The 25,503-nt window shown below is 46.1% G+C and overlaps 1 protein-coding gene across 1 annotated transcript; it reads right to left on the bottom strand.

Moving 5' to 3' along the window:
* Positions 1–6,664: 6,664 nt before the first annotated feature.
* On the bottom strand, positions 6,665–18,592 carry LOC123090991 (uncharacterized). Its single transcript, XM_044512387.1, has 3 exons — positions 18,249–18,592; positions 17,860–18,113; positions 6,665–7,133 (listed from the first exon to the last, which is right to left on the bottom strand). The coding sequence occupies exons 1-3, from the start codon at positions 18,421–18,423 to the stop codon at positions 6,726–6,728; spliced, it is 837 nt and encodes a 278-aa protein (XP_044368322.1). The 5' UTR covers positions 18,424–18,592; the 3' UTR covers positions 6,665–6,725.
* Positions 18,593–25,503: the final 6,911 nt, after the last annotated feature.

Consider the following 25,503-nt stretch of genomic DNA (forward strand, 5'->3'; position numbering starts at 1 on the left):
TATGAAGAAGCGATGGTGAGCCCAGATTCCGCAAAATGGCTTGAAGCCATTAAATCTGAGATGGGATCCATGTATGAGAACAAAGTATGGACTTTGGTTGACTTGCCCGATGGTCGGAAAGCAATTGAGAATAAATGGATCTTCAAGAAGAAGACTGACGCTGACGGTAATGTTACTGTCTACAAAGCTCGACTTGTTGCAAAAGGTTTTTGACAAGTTCAAGGGATTGACTACGATGAGACCTTCTCACCCGTAGCGATGCTTAAGTCTGTCCGAATCATGTTAGCAATTGCCACATTTTATGATTATGAAATTTGGCAAATGGATGTAAAAACTGCATTCCTGAATGGGTTTCTGGAGGAAGATTTGTATATGATGCAACCAGAAGGTTTTATCGATCCAAAGGGAGCTAACAATGTGTGCAAGCTCCAGCGATCCATTTATGGACCGGTGCAAGCCTCTCGGAGTTGGAATAAACGCTTTGATAGTGTGATCAAAGCATTTGGGTTTATACAGACTTTTGGAGAAGCCTGTATTTACAAGAAAGTGAGTGGAAGCTCTGTAGCATTTCTAATATTATATGTGGATGACATATCATTGATTGGAAATGATATAGAATTTCTGGATAGCATAAAGGGATACTTTAATAAAAGTTTTTCAATGAAAGACCTCGGTGAAGCTGCTTACATATTGGGCATTAAGATCTATAGAGATAGATCAAGACGCTTAATTGGACTTTCACAAAGCACATACCTTGACAAAGTTTTGAAGAAGTTCAAAATGGATCAAGCAAAGAAAGGGTTCTTGCCTGTATTGCAAGGTGTGAAGTTGAGTAAGACTCAATGCCCGACCACTGCAGAAGATAGAGAGAAAATGAAAGATGTTCCCTATGCTTCAGCCATAGGCTCTATCATGTATGCAATGCTGTGTACCAGACCTGATGTGTGCCTTGCTATAAGTTTAGCAGGGAGGTACCAAAGTAATCCAGGAGTGGATCACTGGACAGCGGTCAAGAACATCCTGAAGTACCTGAAAAGGACTAAGGATATGTTTCTCGTATATGGAGGTGACAAAGAGCTCATCGTAAATGGTTACGTTGATGCAAGCTTTAACACTGATCCAGACGATTCTAAATCGCAAACCGGATACGTGTTTACATTAAACGATGGAGCTATCAGTTGGTGCAGTTCTAAACAAAGCGTCGTGGCAGGATCTACGTGTGAAGCGGAATACATAGCTGCTTCGGAAGCAGCCAATGAAGGAGTCTGGATGAAGGAGTTCATATCCGATCTAGGTGTCATACCTAGCGCATCGGGTCCAATGAAAATCTTTTGTGACAATACTGGAGCGATTGCCTTAGCGAAGGAATCCAGATTTCACAAGAGAACCAAGCACATCAAAAGACGCTTCAATTCCATCTGGGATCTAGTCCAGGTGGGAGACATAGAGATTTGCAAGATACATACGGATCTGAATGTTGCAGACCCGTTGACTAAGCCTCTTCTACGAGCAAAACATGATCAGCACCAAGACTCCATGGGTGTTAGAATCATTACTGTGTAATCTAGATTATTGACTCTAGTGCAAGTGGGAGACTGAAGGAAATATGCCCTAGAGGCAATAATAAAGTTATTATTTATTTCCTTATATCATGATAAATGTTTATTATTCATGCTAGAATTGTATTAACCGGAAAAATAATACATGTGTGAATATATAGACAAACAGAGTGTCACTAGTATGCCTTTACTTGACTAGCTTGTTAATCAAAGATGGTTATGTTTCCTAACCATGGACAAAGAGTTGTTATTTGATTAACGGGATCACATCATTAGTTGAATGATCTGATTGACATGACCCATTCCGTTAGCTTAGCACCCGATCGTTTAGTATGTTGCTATTGCTTTCTTCATGACTTATACATGTTCCTATGACTATGAGATTATGCAACTCCCGTTTACCAGAGGAACACTTTGTGTGCTACCAAACGTCACAACGTAACTGGGTGATTATAAAGGTGCTCTACAGGTGTCTCCAAAGGTACTTGTTGGGTTGGCGTATTTCGAGATTAGGATTTGTCACTCCGAATGTCGGAGAGGTATCTCTGGGCCCTCTCGGTAATGCACATCACTTAAGCCTTGCAAGCATTGCAACTAATGAGTTAGTTGCGAGATGATGTATTACGGAACGAGTAAAGAGACTTGCCGGTAACGAGATTGAACTAGGTATTGGATACCGACGATCGAATCTCGGGCAAGTAACATACCGATGACAAAGGGAACAACGTATGTTGTTATGCGGTCTGACCGATAACGATCTTCGTAGAATATGTAGGAACCAATATGGGCATCCAGGTCCCGCTATTGGTTATTGACCGGAGACGTGTCTCGGTCATGTCTACATTGTTCTCGAACCGTAGGGTCCGCACACTTAAAGTTACGATGACAGTTTCTTTATGAGTTTATGTATTTTGATGTACCGAAGGTTGTTCGGAGTTCCGGATGTGATCACGGACATGGCGAGGAGTCTCGAAATGGTCGAGACATAAAGATCGATATATTGGAAGCCTATATTTGGACATCGAAATCGTTCCGGGTGAAATCGGCATTTTACCGGAGTACCGGGGGGTTACCGGAACCCCCCGGGGGGTTATTGGGCCTACATGGGCCTTGAGGGAGAAGAGAGAAGGAGGCAGGAGGTGGCCGCGCGCCCCTCCCCTTCCTAGTCCGAATAGGACAAGGGAAGGGGGGCGGCGCCCCCCCCCCCCTTTCCTTCCTCTCTTCCTCCTCTTTCCCCCCTTCTCCTTCTCCAACTATGAAAGAAAGGGAGTCCTACTTCCGGTGAGAGTAGGACTCCCCCCTGGCGCGCCCTTCCTTGGCCGGCCGCCCACTCCCCTTGGCTCCTTTATATACGGGGGCAGGGGGCACCCTAGAATACACAAGTTGATCTTCGTGATCGTTCCTTAGCCATGTGCGGTGCCTCCCTCCACGATATTACACCTCGGTCATATTGTAGCGGTGCTTAGGCGAAGCCCTGCGATGGTTGAACATCAAGATCGTCACCCCGCCATCGTGCTGACGGAACTCCTCCCCGAAGCTTTGCTGGATCGGAGCCCGGGGTGCGTCATCGAGCTGTACGTGTGTCAAGAACTCGGAGGTGCCGGAGTAACGATGCTTGGATCGGTTGGACCGGGAAGACGTACGACTACTTCCTCTACGTTGCGTCAACGCTTCCGCTTCGGTCTACGAGGGTACGTAGACAACACTCTCCCCTCTCGTTGTTATGCATCACCATGATCTTGCGTGTGCGTAGGAATTTTTTTGAAATTACTACGTTCCCCAACACTCCCAGGTAGCTAGCCCACACTGCCTCAACCTCCACTGCAGAGAACCATCGATCATCACCGACCGATGTCGAGTATCACATCTCCATCAGACCACTGGTACCCAGTTCGATCCACGTGTCTCTCGCTATCCCGCTGAAATAGGCTTCGACTCACTGAATTCTTACGCCGTAGCCCCTCAATCAGCACAGAGTGAAGTCTTCCACCGGACTCCAGCTCCACCTTCAACATGACTCCATGATGGTTGTACGTGCCACCCCCGCGCCCCGTCGACTTCAAGCTCTCTCATGTGTACACTGCCTTGAATCAACCCTGCGCCATAGTCTTGTCGAAGCCGCACAAGCCCTCAGGCCTGCACCACGTGTTTCCACGCCCCAGAAGTCGGCCACCATTAGCATCACGCTCCTATGTCGTCATCGCCGAAATCACCGTCGTCTTCTGCTTTGACCGACATCCCCGTCGATCCGTCAGACAGTCCAGTCCGACCCAGCCGAAATTATTTGACTGCAACCATGCTTCACCCCGCGTCGTGTCCGCCCGCACATCTTCATGCATTGCTTGACGCCCTGTGTATGCACGATCCTGCCACGACGAGCTCTAGACTCCTCCGAGCCATATACGACGAGCTCTGATACCAATTGTTACGCAATCCCGGGTCCGCTATCACCAGCGTTTCCGACCTACATGCGTCAACCAGGGCCAACCGGAGAGCAACACCGACTTATGACAGGCCTTGAGCCCTCTCCCCCAAAAGACTAGCATGTTAGGAGGGGACACCCGCGCCCTTATAAGTCGTGTTATGTCTCCCCCCACAACTGATGTGGGACTAGACCCAACAATCTCCCCCTCACACATCAGTCATCCATGGGCCCGCTAACACCAGTGTTTCCAGCCCACCAACCATGACCGACCACCCGTGAGTCTATCGAGATTCATTCCGGGCACCTTGGCTCTGATACCACTTGTTACCGAGTTTTTTTAACGAGGTTCACCGATATGGCTACATCCCCGGGGCATGACTACGGGCGCTCTTCCCCATGACACCGCTACAATACCGCACTTCGGCCGCCCGGGCACCGACACACGCCGCCGGCTCCCCCGCGTGCCCGTGCTATTATGTTGGCATAGGTTACATCGTGTGTCTAGCCCTGCTATATATGAGAAGGCTAGGATACAAGTGTCCTACTTGGACACGACTCTGTATCCTGTCTACACACCGTACGATTCCAAGTCCAACTGTAACCTAACTTGTACAATAATATTCGACACAACTCTAACACCAAACCCAAATATTGGTTGGGACTTGAGAATGGATTTAAGTAGACCGAAAAACTCACAATTTGCGTCGATGTGTCAGACCGTGATTTCTGTCCATATGGACCGAAAGAGATGCGGATCCGATAAAATGGATCATTGAGTTGGAGTTGCCCTAAGAAGAACAGAGGAGGACCGAATCTCGGAGCTCCCCAACGAGCCTGCGCTGCGGCTCCAGTCGGCCATCCACACCAGCGAGGTGGAGGAGCGGTGGTGCGCAGGGACGGGGAGGACCGCATCTCGGAGCTCCCCAACAAGCCTGCGCTGCCGCTCAACTCGGCCACCTGCTCCGGCGCGCTCCCCTCGTGGTGGCGCGGCCTCTGGGAGCAGCGGCGGCCCGTGTCCTCATTGCTCTGCCTCTTAGTCCCGCCGCCGCCAGGTGCGTCGTCGATGGCAGGACGGGGGACCAGCTGGCGGCCCTCGACGGGTGAGAGAGTTTAGGCGAAACGAGGCTTGCTTGGCCGCACCGGCACCGTCGTGCCCACCCGCTCGGCGACGAGATGCTGGAGGATATGGACTTGGACATGGAAGCCCCGTCCAGGTACTACGACGACATCGCGAGGAACCCGACATCGTTGTACACTTGTACAAGTTTCTCACCATGGGGCCGCAGTGCCAGTTCACGTCCGGAGCCCGGAGCATGCAGAGGATGGCTGCTTTGCCGTCCACGTCCGGAGCCCGGAGCATGCAGAGGATGGCTGCTTTGCCGTCTGGGACCGGCGTTGCTGGATGTCGCGGACATGCATGCTCCTGTCGCAGGTGCTACGTGCTACAGCTACTACAAGGTGCGGCCAATTACAGCAGGATCATCATGTGGAGCTGCTCCTATGAGGTTAGGACGGACAAGTACTCTGGCTTTAGTGTGAAGGTACAGAGAAACCTGCAAAACCAGAACAAAGACACATGTACCTTCTTCTTTACAGGCTTATACACCACCGACCTGATAGGCAGCTACCAACATTTTAAATTATGAATTTGCGTTGCGGTCGTTTATTCCCAATTTATCGGCACGTCACATCCTCGTATTACAAAAGCACAATCTGTAAGTGGTTACTCTTTTGTCCATTCTCATTTTTCAGGCTATCCATTCTGTTTCTGATTCTAACTTACTCCATACATTGATAGTGCATGCACAGCCTAACTCAAGAAGGTGATTCCTCGACACCTCCTTCCATGCATTTTACCTCCTTGTCGTTGTTTTTACAAATACAATAGTAGGAGTCATCGTTGGCATTTTCCTGATGCTCCTTCTTCTGAACCACTGTCACACGCAAGAATCCAGTCAAGGTTCTGGCATGAGCCATCGACGCGATCGTCTTTGGAGTTCATATATCATCAAAGAGCAACGGGTATCTTCCGGGTGCCGCCACCAACATGTTTCGCCAGTTCTTGCACGTATTATGTTTTCAACTTTCTCAAGTATTCAACCAAAGCGGACATCAATATATCAACTAGCATATGTTCTTAATTGCTTATTAGTAGTTGCAGCAGAGCTTGATTTAACCAAGTATGTACTATGGAACTAATTTCATTTGCTTGCTATACCTGCAGTTCTGTACTATTTAAGAACTTCACTCCTGCGTCATGTCAATTTTCAGCTTGCAAAATTAAATCACCTCTCAATACATCTTCATTTGACAAACACTCATGTTTATGAAATTTTCTTTATTATTCATGTGTATACAAACCGATGTTCAATGTTCTATGACAATATGACTGACCTTCAAAATACAAGCAAAGCTGCTGATATGCTTAGTGCGTACTTAACTGCATGCCAATTTCTTGTGAACAACCCAAAAGAGGCCAATGCACTATTTGTAAGCTTAAGAAACAACTTTTTGATGATTATGTTGAGCACTTGGAAGCCTACTAGATGTCCGGCAGCAAAATCTCAATATATTTTCCACAAGCAATGTTATCCAAAAATGGGAATTAACATCAAGATTTCAGTGATAAAATATTTTCCAGAAAGTAGGCAATTAATGTCAAAGATTTCACCCCGGCATAAAAATTGACTTTGTTGCTCTCTGTTTTCACAAAATCAGTGTGTTACAAATATCCTGTGAGTTCAGACAGTGATTTTGTATAGGCCCTTCACAGAGCTGGACCCAACCTTACCAAAGCCATCGTCACCGAACAGTTTCCCTGCACTGTTCTGGAAATTCAGATGAACACTGTTCTCACATTGTGTACCTCCGTTAGGCAGCTCTGTGCATATCACAGTATCACCTGACCCAATCATCATTACCACATGAGAAGCAGGGATGGAAAATGACGGGCTTACATAAGCCTTCGTGGCGTCGTAGTGGTAAATCTCTCCAGGCTTCAAGGTGAAGTAGTTTCGGGAAATTCTGAAATATATCAAGAAAACTGTTCCAGCTCTTACATCACGAACTGCGACTTTCAGGCCTTCGCCTTCGTTTTCGTTGATATCAATTCTTGAATAGGACTTAAGCTTGAAACGTATCGGGTCTTTCTGCAAGGGAGATTCAACAAAACAGAAACAGAGTACAAGTGTTAACACAAGAACAATTAGACTTCCAAGAGATTATTATTATAGCTCATGCACATGAAACTCTAATGCACCTATTCACCTCACAGCACTCAACCTCTTAGTAGCAGACACTCTATAGATAACCATGTACACCCTCAAAACAATCCACGTCCATTCAATTCCAGAACCTAGGGTTGCATTTGTGCTCTGCCTCTGAACATCAACAATGCTGCCCACTGCCCAGTACCATTTCCCTGCCGTGCTCTTGACTGTCGTTCCAGGAGGGCAGTAGGCAACAAAACCTTGTAATCTACAAACTGTACTATTTGGGGCTCTCGCCTACTTTTTGAGCATGATTCTTCACAAGTAGGCTAGATATTATGGACTAGTTGTTTTTAGAAAAATAGAAGAAACCACGTAACAAAGCTATTCTTTCCAGAATAACTAACTAGATCGTCCAAAGTCTATTTATTGGACAGAGCTATTCTTTCTATGTGAGAAAAAGAAAAATAAGCTTATTGTTGTTGTGATCATCCTGATTACATGGGAAATTTGGCAGGAAAGAAATAGCTGCACATTCTTGGGAAAAGTGGCCTCAGTTGGTTATGTCACGAGAAAAATTAGGCAAAATTTGGACCTCTGGCAATTGGCCGGGGCAAAGTGTACTGAGCCCCCTTTTGGGGAAACTAGGGGGAGAGATTAGTCTACCCTAGGGCCCATGGGCAGCCCCTATTTTTATTTTTTGTCTTTCATTCATATGATCAGTTGATCAAACCTTGTTTCCCGCTCTCTCCTGCTAAAACAATGAATGCCAGCAGCATGCTGGATCTTTCCAAAAGGAAAAAATGGATATTCAGGGGGAGAAGACTTTTAACCCTACCAGCATATAACTACAAAGCTTCTTTATTTAAGTAGTACCACCTGACAAGAGCTGCACTAACAATAGGATTTTCAAAAGACTTAACCCTACCAGCATACAACCTACTACTTGTCAAAAAAGAAAACACAACTGCACTACAATAAACAGAAAGATTTTCAAAGGAATAGATCCAACATTCGAGGACTAGAAAGGAACTTCAAATCTGACTTCCTGAATGTTATCTATACGGTAAAAAAGAAATATCTTTCATAATAGCTAGATAGTCTGCCTTGATCCTTTTTCATTTTCTTTCCCATGTCTTATAATCATAATTCTTACACTAGTATATCTGCAGTACAAACCTGTCTTGAAATTTCACTTCAACCAAAAACTGCACGGCCAACTAATAATTCACTTATCATTATTTCTTTTCTTAAAGTAAATAGAATCCTGAACCGGTCAACATATTCGTTTGAAGCTTTGTTTTTTTGCTTGAAGCTTACTAATCATGTAACCTCATTAAGATGCTGAGAACTCAAGCGGCCTTAGCAGATCCTAGACGATCGCACAGATGTACTCCCACTACAATACTGACACAAGACTACAAATGACATACATGGTCATGATGCTAATAGAACATATGTATTATGGGCAGAGGCGACAGAGCTTCACAATAACTAAAAGAAGCTCTACACCCTCAAGTCATGTACCCCTGATTATCTAAAAAAATAGGAATCACAAAACAAATACAAAAGCAATATATACGGTGTTAGTTCCTGCTAATGGTACATGGTTATCGTTGCCATAGCAATTCTCATGGAACATATTTACTATTGGACGACAAATTGACTAAGAAATATAATTAGCAATAGCAGATATCCTACTAGGACTTCATAGTCCAAACGTAACTAGGGCAATCTTGAAGTCTGAAACACCACAATCAATTTCCTATGCAACAATAAGCGGATGCAATATTTTAATAAGAAGTTGTAGTCAGGAAATGACATATTTGCTTATTGTGCTATAAGCCTATACTGTCATTGTTTGAATCACGGAAGATGTTGCATAAACTGGGCTTGGAAATTGACAAACGCATAAGAGGTGCCAAAAACAAAGACAGAAGCCAAGACATCTGTGATAGCATTTGGCTATGACATTACCCAACATTACGTCTGATCGCTATTTTGGGGGTTACCATATCTCTAAATGTAAAATTTATGTAATCGATAGTGCCATGTAACTCGAAGTTCCAGTTTAGTACGATTTTCTTTTAAGAATATAACTTCAGAAGCAACACTCAAACTCTCGCCCTTTTTAACTTGGGCCTTGCTTCGGTAGACCCCCCCCCCCCCCCCAACAAAACGTAGAAGGGCAGAATTGGCATACGAAAGAAACGTATGCCCACCTCGTATTGTACAGCTCTGCCGGGCATACGTATACCGCGCGCATGAAAAAAAAAAGTACCCATGATCTAGGCCCGCCCCCATCTTCTCGCCCGCCCATCTAGTCGCCCGCCCGCTAATCACGGTATTTCCAGAGTTGGCGATCGCCGCCGCAGCGGATCGCCGCCGTCCGAACCCCGTGCTAGGCCACCCTCGCCGTCCCAACGTCGCCCGTCGCCGCCCTCGGCGTCTGGACGTCGCCCGCCGCCGCCCCCGTCGCCGCATCTCACCGTCCCAACTTCACCCGTCGCCGCATCTCACCGTCCCAACGTCGCCCGTCGCCGCATCTCACCGTCGTCCGACGACGCGGACGTGAAGGGCCCGACGTCTGACGCTGCCCTCGCCGCCCGAACCCCGTCCGACACCGCCCTCGTCGTCGCAACGTCGTCCGTCGCCACATCTAACCGTCGTCGTTGTACGCCGGGGACGTGAAGGGCCCGACGTCTGACGCCGCCTCCGCAGCACTGTCGTCGAACGTCGTCGACGTCTACACCGCAGGCCAAGGTTTGTCATGCCCGTCATCTAAACCTAGCGGGATAGATACAGGTTTCGCGTGAGGAATACATGCATGCAAACTCATTTTTTTATTTTTCTTTTTTTGCAAATAAGTTGCGTTGGGCACTAAATTCGTTTACAGTACATGAACGAGTAATTACACAGTTGATGCAGACTGGTCATTCGTTTGTGCTGCCCGTAACTGCGCATGCGTGGTGTTGTGTGTTTTCTACTGGATAATAGATGTAGTAATGAGCTGGAATGAAAGTAGTAATAGCAGTACTAAAAAAATTGTTTTTCTGGAGGGTAGGCTTGAGCCTGTTTAAGCCTGTCTAGTAGACTCGCCGCTGGATAGAAGTGAGGGCTAGTTCATGCATGTACGGATTTAGGGTTTAGGGTTCATCAAAACCTCCCGCCGCAGCGCCTCCTCTACGGACTAGGGCATGATTTACAGAACTAGCGTTGCTTTGGGCATGATGCATTGTACTAAACCTAACACACGATGTTTTGCAGTTCTGTGAGTTAGGCGTGTTGACATGGACGAAGAATCTGCATTCGGGAGGGACGAGAATGGTACTGATAAGGTGACTAAGACCAATAACGATAACTTGAACGAAGATGATGACAGCAGCGACAACGATTCCGTCTCGTCATATGATATCTTACCTCCGGAGGATTTTGATAATAATGAACATGGCGCAAATAGCGAAAACGTAAGTGCCGTATATTTTTTTATTTTCGAAATTGCAAAGTATGGCATGGCTAACTGTATATCTTTGTGTACAAATTTCCAGGAAGATGTGGATGTTGACAATGTGCAACATAGTTGGCAGGAATCATTTGCAGATAACTTGAGCCAGGTTAGTTGATAGATGTTGTACATGGATCAATAGTATGATTTAAATGATAATAATTGACATATATATTTTGAAATGAATGTTGTAGGAGGAGTCAGATGGTCCGAGCGTTGATCACGATGAGGGAGAGATCGATATTGAGGAGGCTCAAAGGCAGCAGAAGATGCTTGAGACACATTGGAAGGTCATGGCTATGACCTTTCGGTCGCAAGGGGATGCATACATATTCTACAACAATCACGCCAGAGAACACGGGTTTAGCATAAGGAAACAGAAGGTGAAATGAGGTGCTTCGGGAATGATCCGGTACCGGCGGTTTCTTTGCTCCAGGGCTGGGAGAAGGCAGAGCAAGTTCATAACCATGGAGGGCCGCAAGCGCAGGCTTAGACCGGAGACTCGTTGTGACTGCGGTGCACATATGGTGGTGAAGCTGGACAGAGAACGTGGTGTTTGGTTCGTCGCATCATTCGTGGATGATCACAACCACGCGATGGCTCGGCCCGACGAGGTTTGTTTTTTATGGTCACACAGACGGATTGGAGATGGGCAGAGGGCCGAGATATTGGCCATGGAAGCGGCCGGGATAAGAAAGCATATTATAATGGACAACTTCATCAGCAGATACGGTTCGTATGATAAGTGCGGGCTTATCAGGAGGGACATTTACAATCTTTGTTGCAGAGAAAAAATGAGGCTCATTGCAAAGGGTGATGCAGAGACGGCAGTTGGCATTATGAGGAGTAGGAAGGAGAAGGACCCTGAGTTTTTTTTTTTGAGTATGTGCGTGACAAGGAAGGGAGACTGAAGAGTATGTTCTGGTGCGATGCACGGTCGCGGAGGGACTATCAGGACTACGGAGATGTGGTCGTGTTTGATAGCACGTATAAGATGAACAGATACGGTATGCCGTTCGTCCCCTTTGTAGGAGTTAACAACCACCGTTGCACCACAGTGTTTGGTTGTGCCATCATTGCTGACGAGACGGAAGGGACATACGTGTGGCTGCTGCAGACATTTATGAAGGCAAACTGTCAGGTGAAGCCAAAGTCAATAATCACAGACGGTGACGCTGCAATGATACGGGCTATTCGGACCGTCCTTTCAGATGTTTTCCATCGTCTTTGTTCGTGGCATATCAAGAAAAATATGCAGAGGCACCTGCATTACAAGTCACTGGATGAGTTCAGATCGCTCCTGTACTATGCCACCTCTCAAGCAAACTTTGAGCAGAGATGGAAAGCTTTCTATGATAAGTGGAAGACGGATAGAACTGAAGAGTGGCTTGACAGGATGTACAGGAAGAGGAGACTGTGGGCAGCTTCATATCTTTCCGATGGTTTTTTTCTTGGTATGCGAAGTAACCAGAGGAGTGAAAGCCTCAACTCCTGCCTTTACCTTCACCTGGACTACGGTATGACAATTGTTGATTTGGTGGTGCATTATGAGAACTGTATAGTTCGCCTGCGTAAGAACGAGGCGTACGATGACTGCGAGGCATTCCAGAAGGAACCACCGTCTGTTACTGAATATAAAGTCCTTGAGGAGCATGCCGCCAAAGTATTCACACCTGCTAATTTCTACATCTTGCAAGATGATTTGCATAAGATGGGTCAGCTGGAGATATTTGAGACGCTCGTGGGAATTGGGCGTGAGACATTCATTGTGACATGGAAGGATAACCACAAGTTTAGGTATAATGTTGTTTATGAACCAGGTAACTCAGAAGAAACTATTACATGCAGTTGTCTTAGGATGGTTCGGAAAGGGCTGCCATGCAAACACATTCTGTTTGTTCTCCATCATCTGAATTTAACTGAAATACCAAAGTGTTGTGTCCTTCATCGGTTGTCCAAACATGCAAGAGATGGGTTGCCTGTGCAGAGGAAGAGTGATATGTTTGGATGGGGTTGGTCAGGGCCATTGGAGAGAGAACGGTATAGTGCAATATCCATTAAAACCGCACAAGCTGCTCATGTTGCAGCAAATGATCCCTTCTTGTTCGATGAGTTGATGAAGTGTCTAGACAACATAATAGCACAGAAAAAGATTTCAGAGGAGGAACTTATAGGAAGTAGAAGGTATGCTATGCTGAAGAAGGAGGCAAGTCAAGTGCAACAAGTTGAGCCTGGTATTGGTGATCCTCAGAAAGTTTCGACAAAGGGTGCACCTAAGAAGGGGCGGTCAAAGGGGGGCCCCGGCGTTACAAAGAATGGTAGGCCAAAAGATTTTACAGAGAAGAAAGGTGGTCCTTTGTGCAGTTTGTGTAGTCAAGCAGGTCATAATAAGGCTACATGTCATTTGAACGAGAAGTAAGATGTTATCTTCTTATTGTTGTTATGTTCCTACTTTGATTTTAGCAACAATATTTGCTCACCAATTCTTTATGTTTTGTTCAGGAACTGGGCGTAGGTACAGATGCAGGTTGGTTTGTACGGAGAATAAAAGTGGTCGCACGAACCTTTGTCGTTTTTTATTCGTACGTGTCCGCAAGAAAACTTGATAAGTTATTTGTTTGTGTTTTGATAAAAGATATATGTAATAAATTTGGAGATGACATTGCATATGTTATACTACCTGGGCATGATGATGATTTTGTTTGCTGTTTGCTACGTGGGCATATATGTTGTACTGATGATGATTTTGTTTGATGTTGTTTCTGGCCGCTACTTTCTGCCAAAATAATTGAAAAAGTGAAGTTTTTAAAAAAAATGCCCGACCACCGCTGCCGGGCCCATAGTAGCTTACGGAAGCTACCCAAATCAAGCCTAAAGGCGACTCGGGCGGCCGATCGGGCCGTTGTGCATAAGAACTGTTATCCAATGATTTTCTTCCACATGAAAAGGAAAGTATGCCTACAACAAAGTTTATTCATGTTGGTGTACACACAGATATACTACGAATGATCATACTAAACTGAAGTACCTTATCTTTGATGAAATACTCTTCAGTAACTCTAGACACCATTTTAGTTTGGTTTGTGAAATGATCCATAAAATGACTCTTAGAGTTGACAACCTTTCCATCAGCACGAAGAATAAGCCAGTGGGACACCCAAGATGATAATATGTGACGGTCAGCACGAGGATTATGGGTCTGCATATGGTTGCAATAACAATTGATGACCTACAAAATAACATAACAGCAATACGCCTATTAGATAATTTATATGCAAATGACATGTCCAACTTAATAACTTATTGCTAATACTTACACCGCCATGCAACCATTTTTTCGAAATGATGGCTTCAAGCATATGAGGTGTACATGTTTCCCCACCAATTCCCGTCATGTGCACGACAGTTTTCCTGCGAAACTTCTCCGAGTCTGCCAGTGTCCGGATATAAATCTTTGCGGCCTCTATGTGATCCTCATTAATGTAATCAGTATTAATCATAGCAGCTCTTATACCAAACAGACCTAAAATAGTAAGAAACAATGAGTTAATAAAGTGTGCATGCAAGGACAGAAGTATGTTGCTTCAATAATCTACTTAGCACTTACTTTTCTTTGCACGTTTACGTCCACCGTTCTGCTGGTAAGGTGAAAGGCAATATTTTGACTGTTTCCTCTTGCGTTTCCCATCATTCTCCTTCCCATCATTCTCCTTCCCATCATTCTCCTTCCCATCATTCTCCTTCCCATCACTCTTCTGAGTGCCACTTTCTATCGCATTTTTAATACGGGTGTTCAGACTATCCATACCAAACTCCTCAGATTTATCGGCGCTAGACCCGTCTGACACTTCATTCATATTCTTGGGGGTTGAAGTAAAAGGTGGAAATTCATTCGTGGCTACCGTCTCAAGAGACGGGTCGGGTGAATTACCGTTGTCATAAATAACGAAGGGGTCGCCTTCATCTCCTGTACCAGGTGTGTTGTGATGCACACCTTTATCACGCGCCAATTTCTTCCCGTTCCCGGTGGTGAAGGATGCATCCACCCTGTTGTCCATGTCTTCTTTTGCGGGAGTTGATTTTACATCTGTCCAATATTTCTTACCTCGCGACACTTTTACCACAAGTTGCCATCACCATCCACAGCATCCACGCCAACTCGCGTATTTTTCCGACGCTCCACGCATTTTCTAGGGTTTTCCAGGTCCAAAATCGCAAAAACACTGCCCGGACGTGACGCAACGTCCGTTTTGTGTCCGTTTTCGTTCCAACCTTGCGTGGGGGCCTACGTTGGCCGTGTCCACACGTACGCACACTTTGGTGCAGTTGCATGCATGCGATCACGTAGCCCCAGTGCAACCAGCTACTAGCTTGTCGGTCTGCCGGGGAGGGGGTTCCCAACTACGGTTTTTTTTCTACTCCGTCAAACCTCGCGACACTTTTACCACAAGTTGCCATCACCATCCACAGCATCCACGCCAACTCGCGTATTTTTCCGACGCTCCACGCATTTTCTAGGGTTTTCCAGGTCCAAAATCGCAAAAACACTGCCCGGACGTGACGCAACGTCCGTTTTGTGTCCGTTTTCGTTCCAACCTTGCGTGGGGGCCTACGTTGGCCGTGCCCACACGTACGCACACTTTGGTGCAGTTGCATGCATGCGATCACGTAGCCCCAGTGCAACCTGCTACTTGCTTGTCGGTCTGCCGGGGAGGGGGTTCCCAACTACGGTTTTTTTTCTACTCCGTCAAACATCGCGACACTTTTTCCACAAGTTGCCATTACCATCCACAGCATCCACGCCAACTCGCGTATTTTTTCGACGCTCCACGCATTTTCTAGGGTTTTCCAGGTCCAAAATCGCAAAACACTGCCCGGACGTGACGCAACGTCCGTTTTGTGTCCGTTTTCGTTCCAACCTTGCGTGGGGGCCTACGTTGGCCGTGCCCACACGTACGCACACTTTGGTGCAGTTGCATGCATGCGATCACGTAGCCCCAGTGCAACCGGCTACTTGCTTGTCGGTCTGCCGGGGAGGGGGTTCCCAACTACGGTTTTTTTTCTACTCCGTCAAACCTCGCGACACTTTTTCCACAAGTTGCCATTACCATCCACAGCACCCACGCCAACTCGCGTATTTTTTCGACGCTCCACGCGTTTTCTGGGGTTTTTAAGGAAAAAGTACCCTACACCGATGTCCGAACGTGACGCGACGTGTCTTTCCTCTCTGTTTTTGTCCATATCGTGCGTGCAGGACGTACTCTCATACTAAGCGTTTTTAGCAAGTATTTATGTACAAACGCATCATCAAATCAAAACTCGCGAATGAAATGGACAAAATTAATTTCACTCAAATTTCATTCAACATAGATAAAATATTTTACATACTCGGGCTAACTCAACGATTAAAAGTTCACCACATAAAGTCTACTACTTAGGCTTACAACGACATAACCAAATTAAATAAAAAACACAAAAAAACTACTCGTCGTCGCTATTGACGAGGTCAATGACGGCCGGGCCGTCGCCGCCGTCATCGTCGCTGCTGGACCGGTTCGCGAGGTCGTCCCAGTCTATCGGATCGTCGTCGGAATCCTCCTCCGCCGCCGCCGGCGGCGCTTGCTGCCACTCCTGCTGCCACTCCGGCGGCACCTGCTGCCACTCCGGCGCCACCATCGCCGCCTGCTGCGCCGCCATCGCCGCCTGCTGCGCCGCCTCGGCCGCCTGGATTGCATCCGCAATCTCGGCGGCCTCCATCGCCTCCGCCGCCGCCGCCGCCGCCTCCGACGCCCGTAGGGCGACGTGGTACCCCGGCGTGTCATCCGGATCACCGTCCTCGCGGAGGATGACCTGCTCCGGCGGCAACTCGATCCCCGGCGGCAAGGGAGGGGCGGCCGGCGCGGGTGCCCGTGCCGGCCGCACACCGTGGCCGCCGCCACGTCTGCGGCGATATTGCGGTGGAGGCGGTGCGCGAAGACGGCCGCTGCGGCCCGTCAGATCGGGGGTCTCGCCGGCCGCTGCAAGGCGGAAGGCCGCCATCACCTCCCAATAGTCCTTCCCGCGCCAAAACCGCTTTCGGCCTTCGATATTGTGCCGGCCGCCGCTGTGGTTGCGGAGCTCCTCCTCCGTCGCGCCGGGACCCAACGTCGCAAAGCCCTCCGCGTCGATCTTCCAGTTGCGCGGTAGACGGCAGCCCGGCGGCACGGGGAGGCAGTAGTGGTGGAGCTCCTCCGTCTCCAGCCCTCCGATGCTCGTCGGCCATGCGCCGGGGGCGTCGTCGGCGGCGCCGCCACCGGTGCTGCTGCTGCCGCCGAAGAAAGCCATCGGGTGCGGGAGGTGGCGTGGAGGTGGAGGGTGCGGGAGGTGCGGGAGGTGGCGGAAGAAAGCCATCGGGCCGGTGCCATTTTATAGCGGGGGGAGGGAGGGAGGCGGGCAGGCGGCGTCGTGGTTATTAACGCCGGCACGTTAATGCGCGTGGCAGGCGAGGCGGCGTTTGACCGTCGGGCGAAGCGAACAGCGCGTCGGGAGGGGGCAGGCCAGGCGGCGGGCCGGTCGGGTGGCAGCATCGGCGTGGCAGCCGAGGAGCCGACAGCGACGGCAGGCGTCAGCGGTCGCGCGGCAGGCGAGGAGGCGGCACCGGTGGCGTCCGGCAGGCGAGGAGGCGGCAGCGGTGGCGTCCGGCAGGCGCGGCTGCAGGCGGCAGCGGCGGCGCGGCACGCAAGGAGGCACGCGCGTGGAACCGCCTGCGTGCATGCGCGCCTCGGGCGCCGTGATTGGCGGCCGACACGCCACACGACGGGTGTGGGATTGCGTGGGGCCGGCGGGCGTGGGGGTGGGGCCGGCGCGGCGCCACCGACAACGCGTTGACTGCGAGCGGCCGCTTTAATTTTTTTTCCCTCCCGGGTGGGCGGCCGGCCTGTATTCATATACGTATACCTCCGTCTGTTTTTTTTTTGCGGGCGGGCGGGCCGGCGGGGCAATCTTATGCCCATCCTACCCTTTGTTATGAAGGGGTATTGGGCAATCTCAGCCCTCCTTGTGTTTACAGGGGGTCTACCGAAACGGAAGTGTTTTAACTTTGTAGGTATTAGTCAAAGTGAAATCTCTCGCCTGTCAAACTGTTAAAAAATCACATGGTAAAATAACTAATGCACATATCACCTTAGGCTGCAGAGTATTGTGTCCTTCCGCGCCAATCTCTTGAAGAGTGTATAGACCAGCCTCAAGGCGTCTCCAACCCCTTTGTGCCATATCCGCTTCTTCTCCAATGTTCTTCTCAGTGATAGTCTTATATTCTGCGGTAAGTTTTATAGCCGACAAAATCCATTCAAAATCTTTTGGTGGCTGAAATTCTGCGTACTGGAATTTCTTCAAAGACTCCATTGTTGCCAATGCTGCATGAAGTGTGCAAGTATCTGTATGGAACAAAAATAATATTATCCAACCGAATACAGTCTGCATGCAGAAATAAGAAAGAACCAAAACCAGGTAATCTTTCAAAATACGCCATGCATACCAGAACTTTTCTGATTTCTCAAATTAGCACAAACATTTTTGGTGTTGTGAGGCCTGCCCCGCCAAGTGAATTCGGTAGTCACCTAAAATATAGGGTAAAATAGTAGGATGCACATTAGTAAGGTCCAATACCATTATCCATGATTCATTATAAAAAGATAAACGAATGTGATATGCCAATATGCTATAACAACTAATTATAAACAACATCCTTGGACAGCATAATATAAAATATGTCCCATTTCACATAAGACAACCCAAACAGAAGGGGTTGCAAGGCCTGTCGATTTGCTGCAATAACAACAAGAATAGGAATTCCAATGGTTGCCTTTAGAGTGCTTATTCTCTAAAGAAAAATCTAGTCCCAGGCTCAAAATAACGCAGTGGAAAGACCTCACTCTACAGTCTTGTGATCTGGGGTTCATTCCTTCCCAGCCTCTTTCTTTGCGGTATAACTTGTTCGAGGAAAAATTGAATTGCCGGTAAAAGGATTTACCATTTGAGAAGCAGGGTTACCGCCAAACAGGTCAGCAAAATTATTAGTTTCTTCCATCTGATCCTTGGCCACAGTTAACCAGGTTAAGCAGTTCCGCTTTCGAGCATCAGAAAGCATCTCTCTGAGAACTCCATGATATTGAAGGTGATGCACTAGTGTCCATAGGCAATATCTGCAATAGTACCAATTAGGGCCAGAGTATTTAGAAGTTAGAAACAATGGTCAAATTTATAGCAAGATCAATTTTGACAACAATCCTACGCACTAACCTTGCTTTGGTGATTGCTGACATGATATGTCGGTCCTCAACAAACTTCTCATGATCTTTTGAGAGTGCTGACATAATTATGACATCATACATTTCTCCCTCCAAACTATCAGCACATTTCACATGTAAATTTATTCTCTCTTGAGTACCTTGCTTATTTACCAGGCACCTTCTGACTGCATCAGCGTGGCTATTATCCAGACACACAACAGCGACATCAAGTTTCCTGGTAACACCTACCCAACCTGATTTGGTGACAAAAGAAAATTCAGTAAAACAAGCCTTTACACTGCAGATTGACTAGTGAACATATACTAGTGAGAAGAATTATTCGATATCTATGTGAAGAACATACATTTGTACAACGCTTTCAGCAACATGTATAGAACTACATCTTCTTCAACTGAGTCATCGTCAACAGACCGATCCTTGTCGCTGACATCCATGTATAAATATTTGCTGAGACTTAAACTTCTCAATTGTTTGTTGTCATGGGGAGTATGAACATTTGGACCATCTAAAATGCCACCATACAAATACTTATTTGGAAACTCGAATATCGCTGGATCTATTAGAAATCTCTCTGTCAGCTTATCCATTGGAAACCCCAGTTGCAATAATATTTGGAAAGTATTATTAGAAATTTCATCATTTCCGCCCATCTAGTAATTTCACGAAACAAAAACAATTGATGTTAGCTCACATAGCATAATTGTGCAAGTAGAGATAATATATAGAAAGAAAACATACCCTATCTGGTTGCTTGTTATCGTCGCCCAACATCCATACATGTCTGACTGAAAGCCTCAGAGGGATAATCAGATTATACACTTTAATGTCAGAGGCATTATCTACTATTAGTAAATCAATTTGGTTTGACTGATGCACACGAACGGTGGAACTAGTGGTACCAACAATGACCTGGCATTTCTCAATACAATAATCCTCAATTTCCTTTCTGTCATCAAAGTGTTTTGGCAATGTCACTGAGTCTTTCAAAGTTTCCAAATCTCTGGAGCATTCCAATCGAACTCTGTTTAGTTCTTCAGCAGCTGGGCACTCATGAAGAAAAGGAGAATTTGGTACCAATCCAAAAGCCAGATGCACGCTCTTCTCATCTTTTATTTCATCCAATAATAGACGATGCAGATCTTTTAAAGTGTCGAGCAGTTTTCCAATACCATTCACATTTTCCTTTGTCAAGCAGATTTCGGAGAATCTATCCTTTAACTCAACCAAACATTCTTCCATATCCGTCATGAGAGTACAAAATCTGGTCCTAAAGACTTTCAATTTGAAGATAGGGAGACTGTTTTTGCTGCATCGTTTCAATGATTCATGATTGCACTTTTCAGTACAAAACGTCTTTAATTTAAGAAGCAAAAGCATATCACTAGCCCAGTGTCTAAACATCTGGATGCAACAAAGGAGATCATGTGATCTATCTTGTAAGCAAGCTTGGCGAACTTTTTTACTGACTTCTCTGCCCTCTAAGTTATCAAGAACAAGAATATCATTTAATTGGTATCCAGATTCTTCAAGAATGATCATGAACGAGATGACATCGTTTTCTGAAGGAACACATATAAGAGTCTTCACGGGCGAACAATGCAAAAGGTGAAGTACCTCTGTGATTATCACTGTCTTCCCAGACCTTGGAGGGCCCCCAAGAAGCTTTACAATCTTAGTGTCTTTGCACTGGACTTCTCGAGCAACAGAACTAGCAATGTTCTTTTGTTCATCACTCAGATTTCTGAAGACCGCGTTAGGCAAACCGACTGTCTTAGAGCCGTGAGTATAATCAGTGTTGGACTGCAAAACAATGTATAAGAAACAGAAGATCAGATTAGGAGGTATAACATGATAAAACATTTAGACAGTTGAGACTAAATGGTATGCATATTACCGATTTCGGTAAGTTTATAATGGAGATAACTCTGGCACAGTTACTTTCAGAGTTGTCCAGATTGACTGCATTCCAAGCATTGCTAAAAGCAGTCACATTGGTCAAAAAGGTGGCATAATGGAAGACCTTGAACTTTTTCGGAGTTTGTGCCTCGAAACCTTGATGAAATTTACTGTGGCGACTTATATTAGAAGCAATACCAAATGATCTGTAACCATACTTGAATCCTTCGTGCTGTGGAGAATAGTGACTAAACAAAAAAAGATCGCCCTCTCTTGCTACATGATAGTTTCCCTTTGGATCCAAGCTGAGGTCAATGTCAATGAAATGATGTGATTTTGATTTGGTGGGCAAAATATGCTTCACACTGTAAGAATGCGAGGATTCAATATTTTGTAATGATGCTTTTACAATGGCTCGGCAGTCTTGAACCACAAGACAGGAACATGTTCTCCCAAATTCTTTAGCACATTTAAAGGAAACTAGCACCCTTGGGACCTGCATAACAAACATGCACCGACTCAATAGTAAGAGACGAACTGACAGAAGATAAACTCACAAATCACACTGTCCTATGCTAAGAAAAGCTATTCATGGGTTCTGTTTTTTAAGATGTTCATAGGTTCTGTAAGTAATACTTATAAATATGTAACTTTGGTTTGCACCAATTTTTGAAGATGCCATAGCATGGTATACCTTAGCTCACCAAATCGTTTAGCCATAGGTCTCTATTTAACATCTACGGTTCTTACTTCAAAAAACATATCTTAGCCAGTTTGTCCTGTAAGTTTTCTATGAAGCGTCTCAGGTTCCCTGGAAGGGAGCCCTCGTTTTTATATTGAACGATGAGGAAGAGTCCTCACGATAGATTACAAGGCATCGGTCATAGGAGGGATAACAGAGGGAGAGAGAGAGATAGATACGAGATAAACATACAGAGAGAATCTATCTCTATTAACTAAAAGTAGCGCCCAAGGCAGCCTGAAGATCTCCCTGTGAATCACGTTTCAACATGTCCATGCATTTTAAATAGTACTCTGGTGGGCTTATGGATTCAATGCTTACTCCATTGTGGCATTGTACACGTAATTCTCATCTTATCTGCAGATATTCCAAGTTTCCTCCTGATTCTAGTACAGACCTTAGTGCTCTTGATCTTGTCCAAAAGGAGGTTCATTTGATTAGTATGTGGTGGACAAACATTTTTCTATAAACATAAATGGACAAACATACACTATAGATGCTACTAAAAGACTTGTAAAATTTGTTGTAATGAATTTAGCAGACCAATCCTTAAAAACACTGATTTGTATAACTAAATTTGGTATCTTTAATTGGAACGAAAGTTGAATCTGCCTTTACCAAAATAGTGCGTAAACAGAGCACCTTCAAATAGCAGATGTACTTGTTACTATCATCCACTGTCAGATAGACTCACACTTGCATGCATTTCATGGAACGTATGCTAGTTTTGTTCTTCCAAACTACTCGAGATTGCACTAATATTCGAACTGAAAGACATCAAAACTAGTGGGGTTTCCAAATCTGATGGGAAAACAGCCCGGTTACCAAATTACATGGAACAAAATCGTTAGCAAAGATGAATCTATGCCACTGCCATATAGATCGTGAGGGCCGAGCTGCAGAGACAGGCAGAAAGCTACGAAGGCACACAAGTGCTCTGCTCAGGGATCAGGGACAAGAGATGTACCGCCTGGTTATCAGCCATGATGTCGTCGACGTCCCAAGAACAGATCATCTCTAGGAGAGATGTGGGCGCCGCCATGCCTTTGCCGCCGCCTGTAAAGCTCCTGCCTTTGCTTGGTGTTCCTCCTCTTCCACGACCTCGGGCCTGCCCGCAGCTTCCTAGCTACTGGACGGGTTCATCTGGGGTTGTTCACCGCCAGCCAAGTCCCCACCTTTGCTTCCACCTCCGGCTCCTCCAGCGCCATGGGGGTGGATGTCGGGACTAGCTCCCTTAGAACGGCCGCCTCTTCCCGGCCGGGCCTTCTGGACGTTCGGTCCTCGCCGTCCACCCTTTCCTCTCCGGTCACCCTCTCCTCGCCGGGCACCTCCACCCTCTCCTCGCCGGGCACCTCCGTCACCTTCGTAGAATGTCACTCGCTTTATTTTGGTTTGCGCCTTTCTTTCCGGCCGGACTCAAGAGCTTTGAAGCATTTCTCTGTGGTGAAAATGCGGTTTCCCCCTGTTAGTTTCATGTATTCGCTGAGAGTGCCAGCTTAGCTTTTTTGCTTACACCAGATATTTTAGCCCGGTTTGTATCTGGACAAAACAAGAAAATAAACCCCGATATCTTGGAAGAATAAGAGCAGCCGAATGGGTTGGAGAGTGCAATTTAGAGCACTTACTTTGGTTGACATTCGTAAACGTCCGGATCACGCTGACCGGACACGTTGTGCCTTCAACACCGTTTATCAAACGTTTGGGGACTGGTCGCACGTGTGAACGCCAGGAGCCCAAACAGCCGCCATCTTGGATTCCGACATACCCAACCCACACAAAACCCCCTCTCAGAACCCTTTTCCTTCACTCTGTCCCCCCCCCCTTGCTCTGTATCTATACCCACCGACACCGCCAACGCCTTTGCATCACTTCGCTCGCCGCCCAGCTCTTGTCGGACCACCGCTACTCCACCCAGGCACCTTGTACTTTGCCACCGTTGCACCCCTAGATCTTTCTGTAGCCCTGGTATCGTCCGCCCCTTCCCGAGGCCGTCCATGACGGACAACACGCCAAAAAAGTGTACAATTTGAATGTGTTCCATGTGCATTATTGGTTTCATGAGTATAAGCACTATGCACTGTACAATTTAATATGATCCATGAACGTAGTGTGAAGTTGCTGCTCCATCAGTGGTACACCATTCCAAACGTCGCCATGAAGTATTCGGTGCGATTGCACAAGTGGAGAGAAGGTGGCCACCGGGCGCTTCAACCATGGAGATTGTAAGTTTTGCTTCTTGTTGCTCCAGCCGTTGGTTAATTCACTGATTCACTCAATGTTGCAACTTGATGACCATGCCATTGTATGGTCTAAACGTGATGTTTTGATGTACCATAGGACGGACGGCAAGCCCTTCACATTGATGCATTGTCGAATGAAGCTCAAGGGGCAACCCATTTGGGAGAACATGGGGCGATGAAGAAGTCAATCGTGAGGAGAGAAAGCTTGAGATGAAGGTCATATTCGAGGAGTATGGTTGAATTTTGGATTGATAAATTTAAAAAACTTGTTGAATATCATGTTGCATGGCGGACATTTTGTTAGTTTTATTATATATTTTTTGAAAAATGGGCGAACATTTGATGCATAGGCGTCTAAATGTGTCCACAGACATTTGGGGTGTCTTTTGATGGACGACATTAACTTTGGGTTTGCATTTTCTCTTAGCCATTCACGTCTTATTTTCCCATACTCGAGAACAATTGTACCCGGCTTCCCTACGTCCACACACAAGCGCTTGCATGCGCCATAAGAGCATTTTCAATAGATGATGTATTTTACGCCACAAAATTATGGTGGGAATAAAATATACATAATTAAAAAGCGAACTTTTTACATCATGAAAAACACCCAACTCCAATACATGATATAAAGTAGGGCAACCGCTTCAATAGGTGATGTAAAAATAGGCCAGCCGCGCAATAGCAGCACTTCAGCCGCACTATAGCCGCACATATTTGAATCAAAATCATCCAAAATTAATCCATAAATAAACTTAACGGCAATTTCATCGATCCACAACATCAAATTATTACATGTTTATGCCATGTCTGTGTTTAGTTTACCTAAAGGGATTTGCAAAGAGATCACATATATTATTGCGTAATTTTGGTGGGGTGATGATGCAGATAACAAAAGAATGCATCGGATGGTTTGGTGGAAGCCTTTTGTTCCTAAAAGTGAAGGACATATGGGGTTTCGGGACCTATACAATTTTAATCTAGCAATGCTTGCAAAACAATGCTGGAGGCAGATAACTGAACCAGAATCTTTGGTGGCGAGAATGCTTAAAACAAAGTATTACCCAAATGGGTCTCTACTGGAGGAAACATCAAAGAATGACTCCTCATTTACTTGGCAAAGTATTCTAAAAGGGCTTGACACCTTCAAAAAAGGTTATATATGGAGAATTGGAACTACAGAGAAGGTAAACATTTGGAGAGACCCATTGATTCCATCTAGTGCGGTCAGAATGATAATCACTTCAAGAGGTCAAACAATTATTACAAGAGTATGTGAACTAATTAATCCAGTTAATGGGTCATGGGATGAAGCCTTGATTACAGAATTGTTTAATCCAGTGGATGTTCGCAGAATACTTTAGATTCCTTTACATTTGCAAGGTTTTCATGACTTTATTGCTTGGTACCTGAATAGAATAGGAAAAACTTTCGTAGAAGTTCTTATCATATGCAATGGATGCATAGGTTTCGGGGGCATGCAATGATGGAGAGACACCCTGGTCGGTCTACCATATTAGCAGTCTGGAAAACACTATGGAAGCTTCAAGTCCTACGTAAGGTTCAGATTTTTGGATGGAGAACATTGTGAGGAATAATTCCGCTTCGAGCTATACTTGCTAATAGACATATAGGT

The sequence above is a fragment of the Triticum aestivum genome, chromosome 1B, assembly GCF_018294505.1.
Source record: "Triticum aestivum cultivar Chinese Spring chromosome 1B, IWGSC CS RefSeq v2.1, whole genome shotgun sequence".
Classification (NCBI taxonomy): domain Eukaryota; kingdom Viridiplantae; phylum Streptophyta; class Magnoliopsida; order Poales; family Poaceae; genus Triticum; species Triticum aestivum.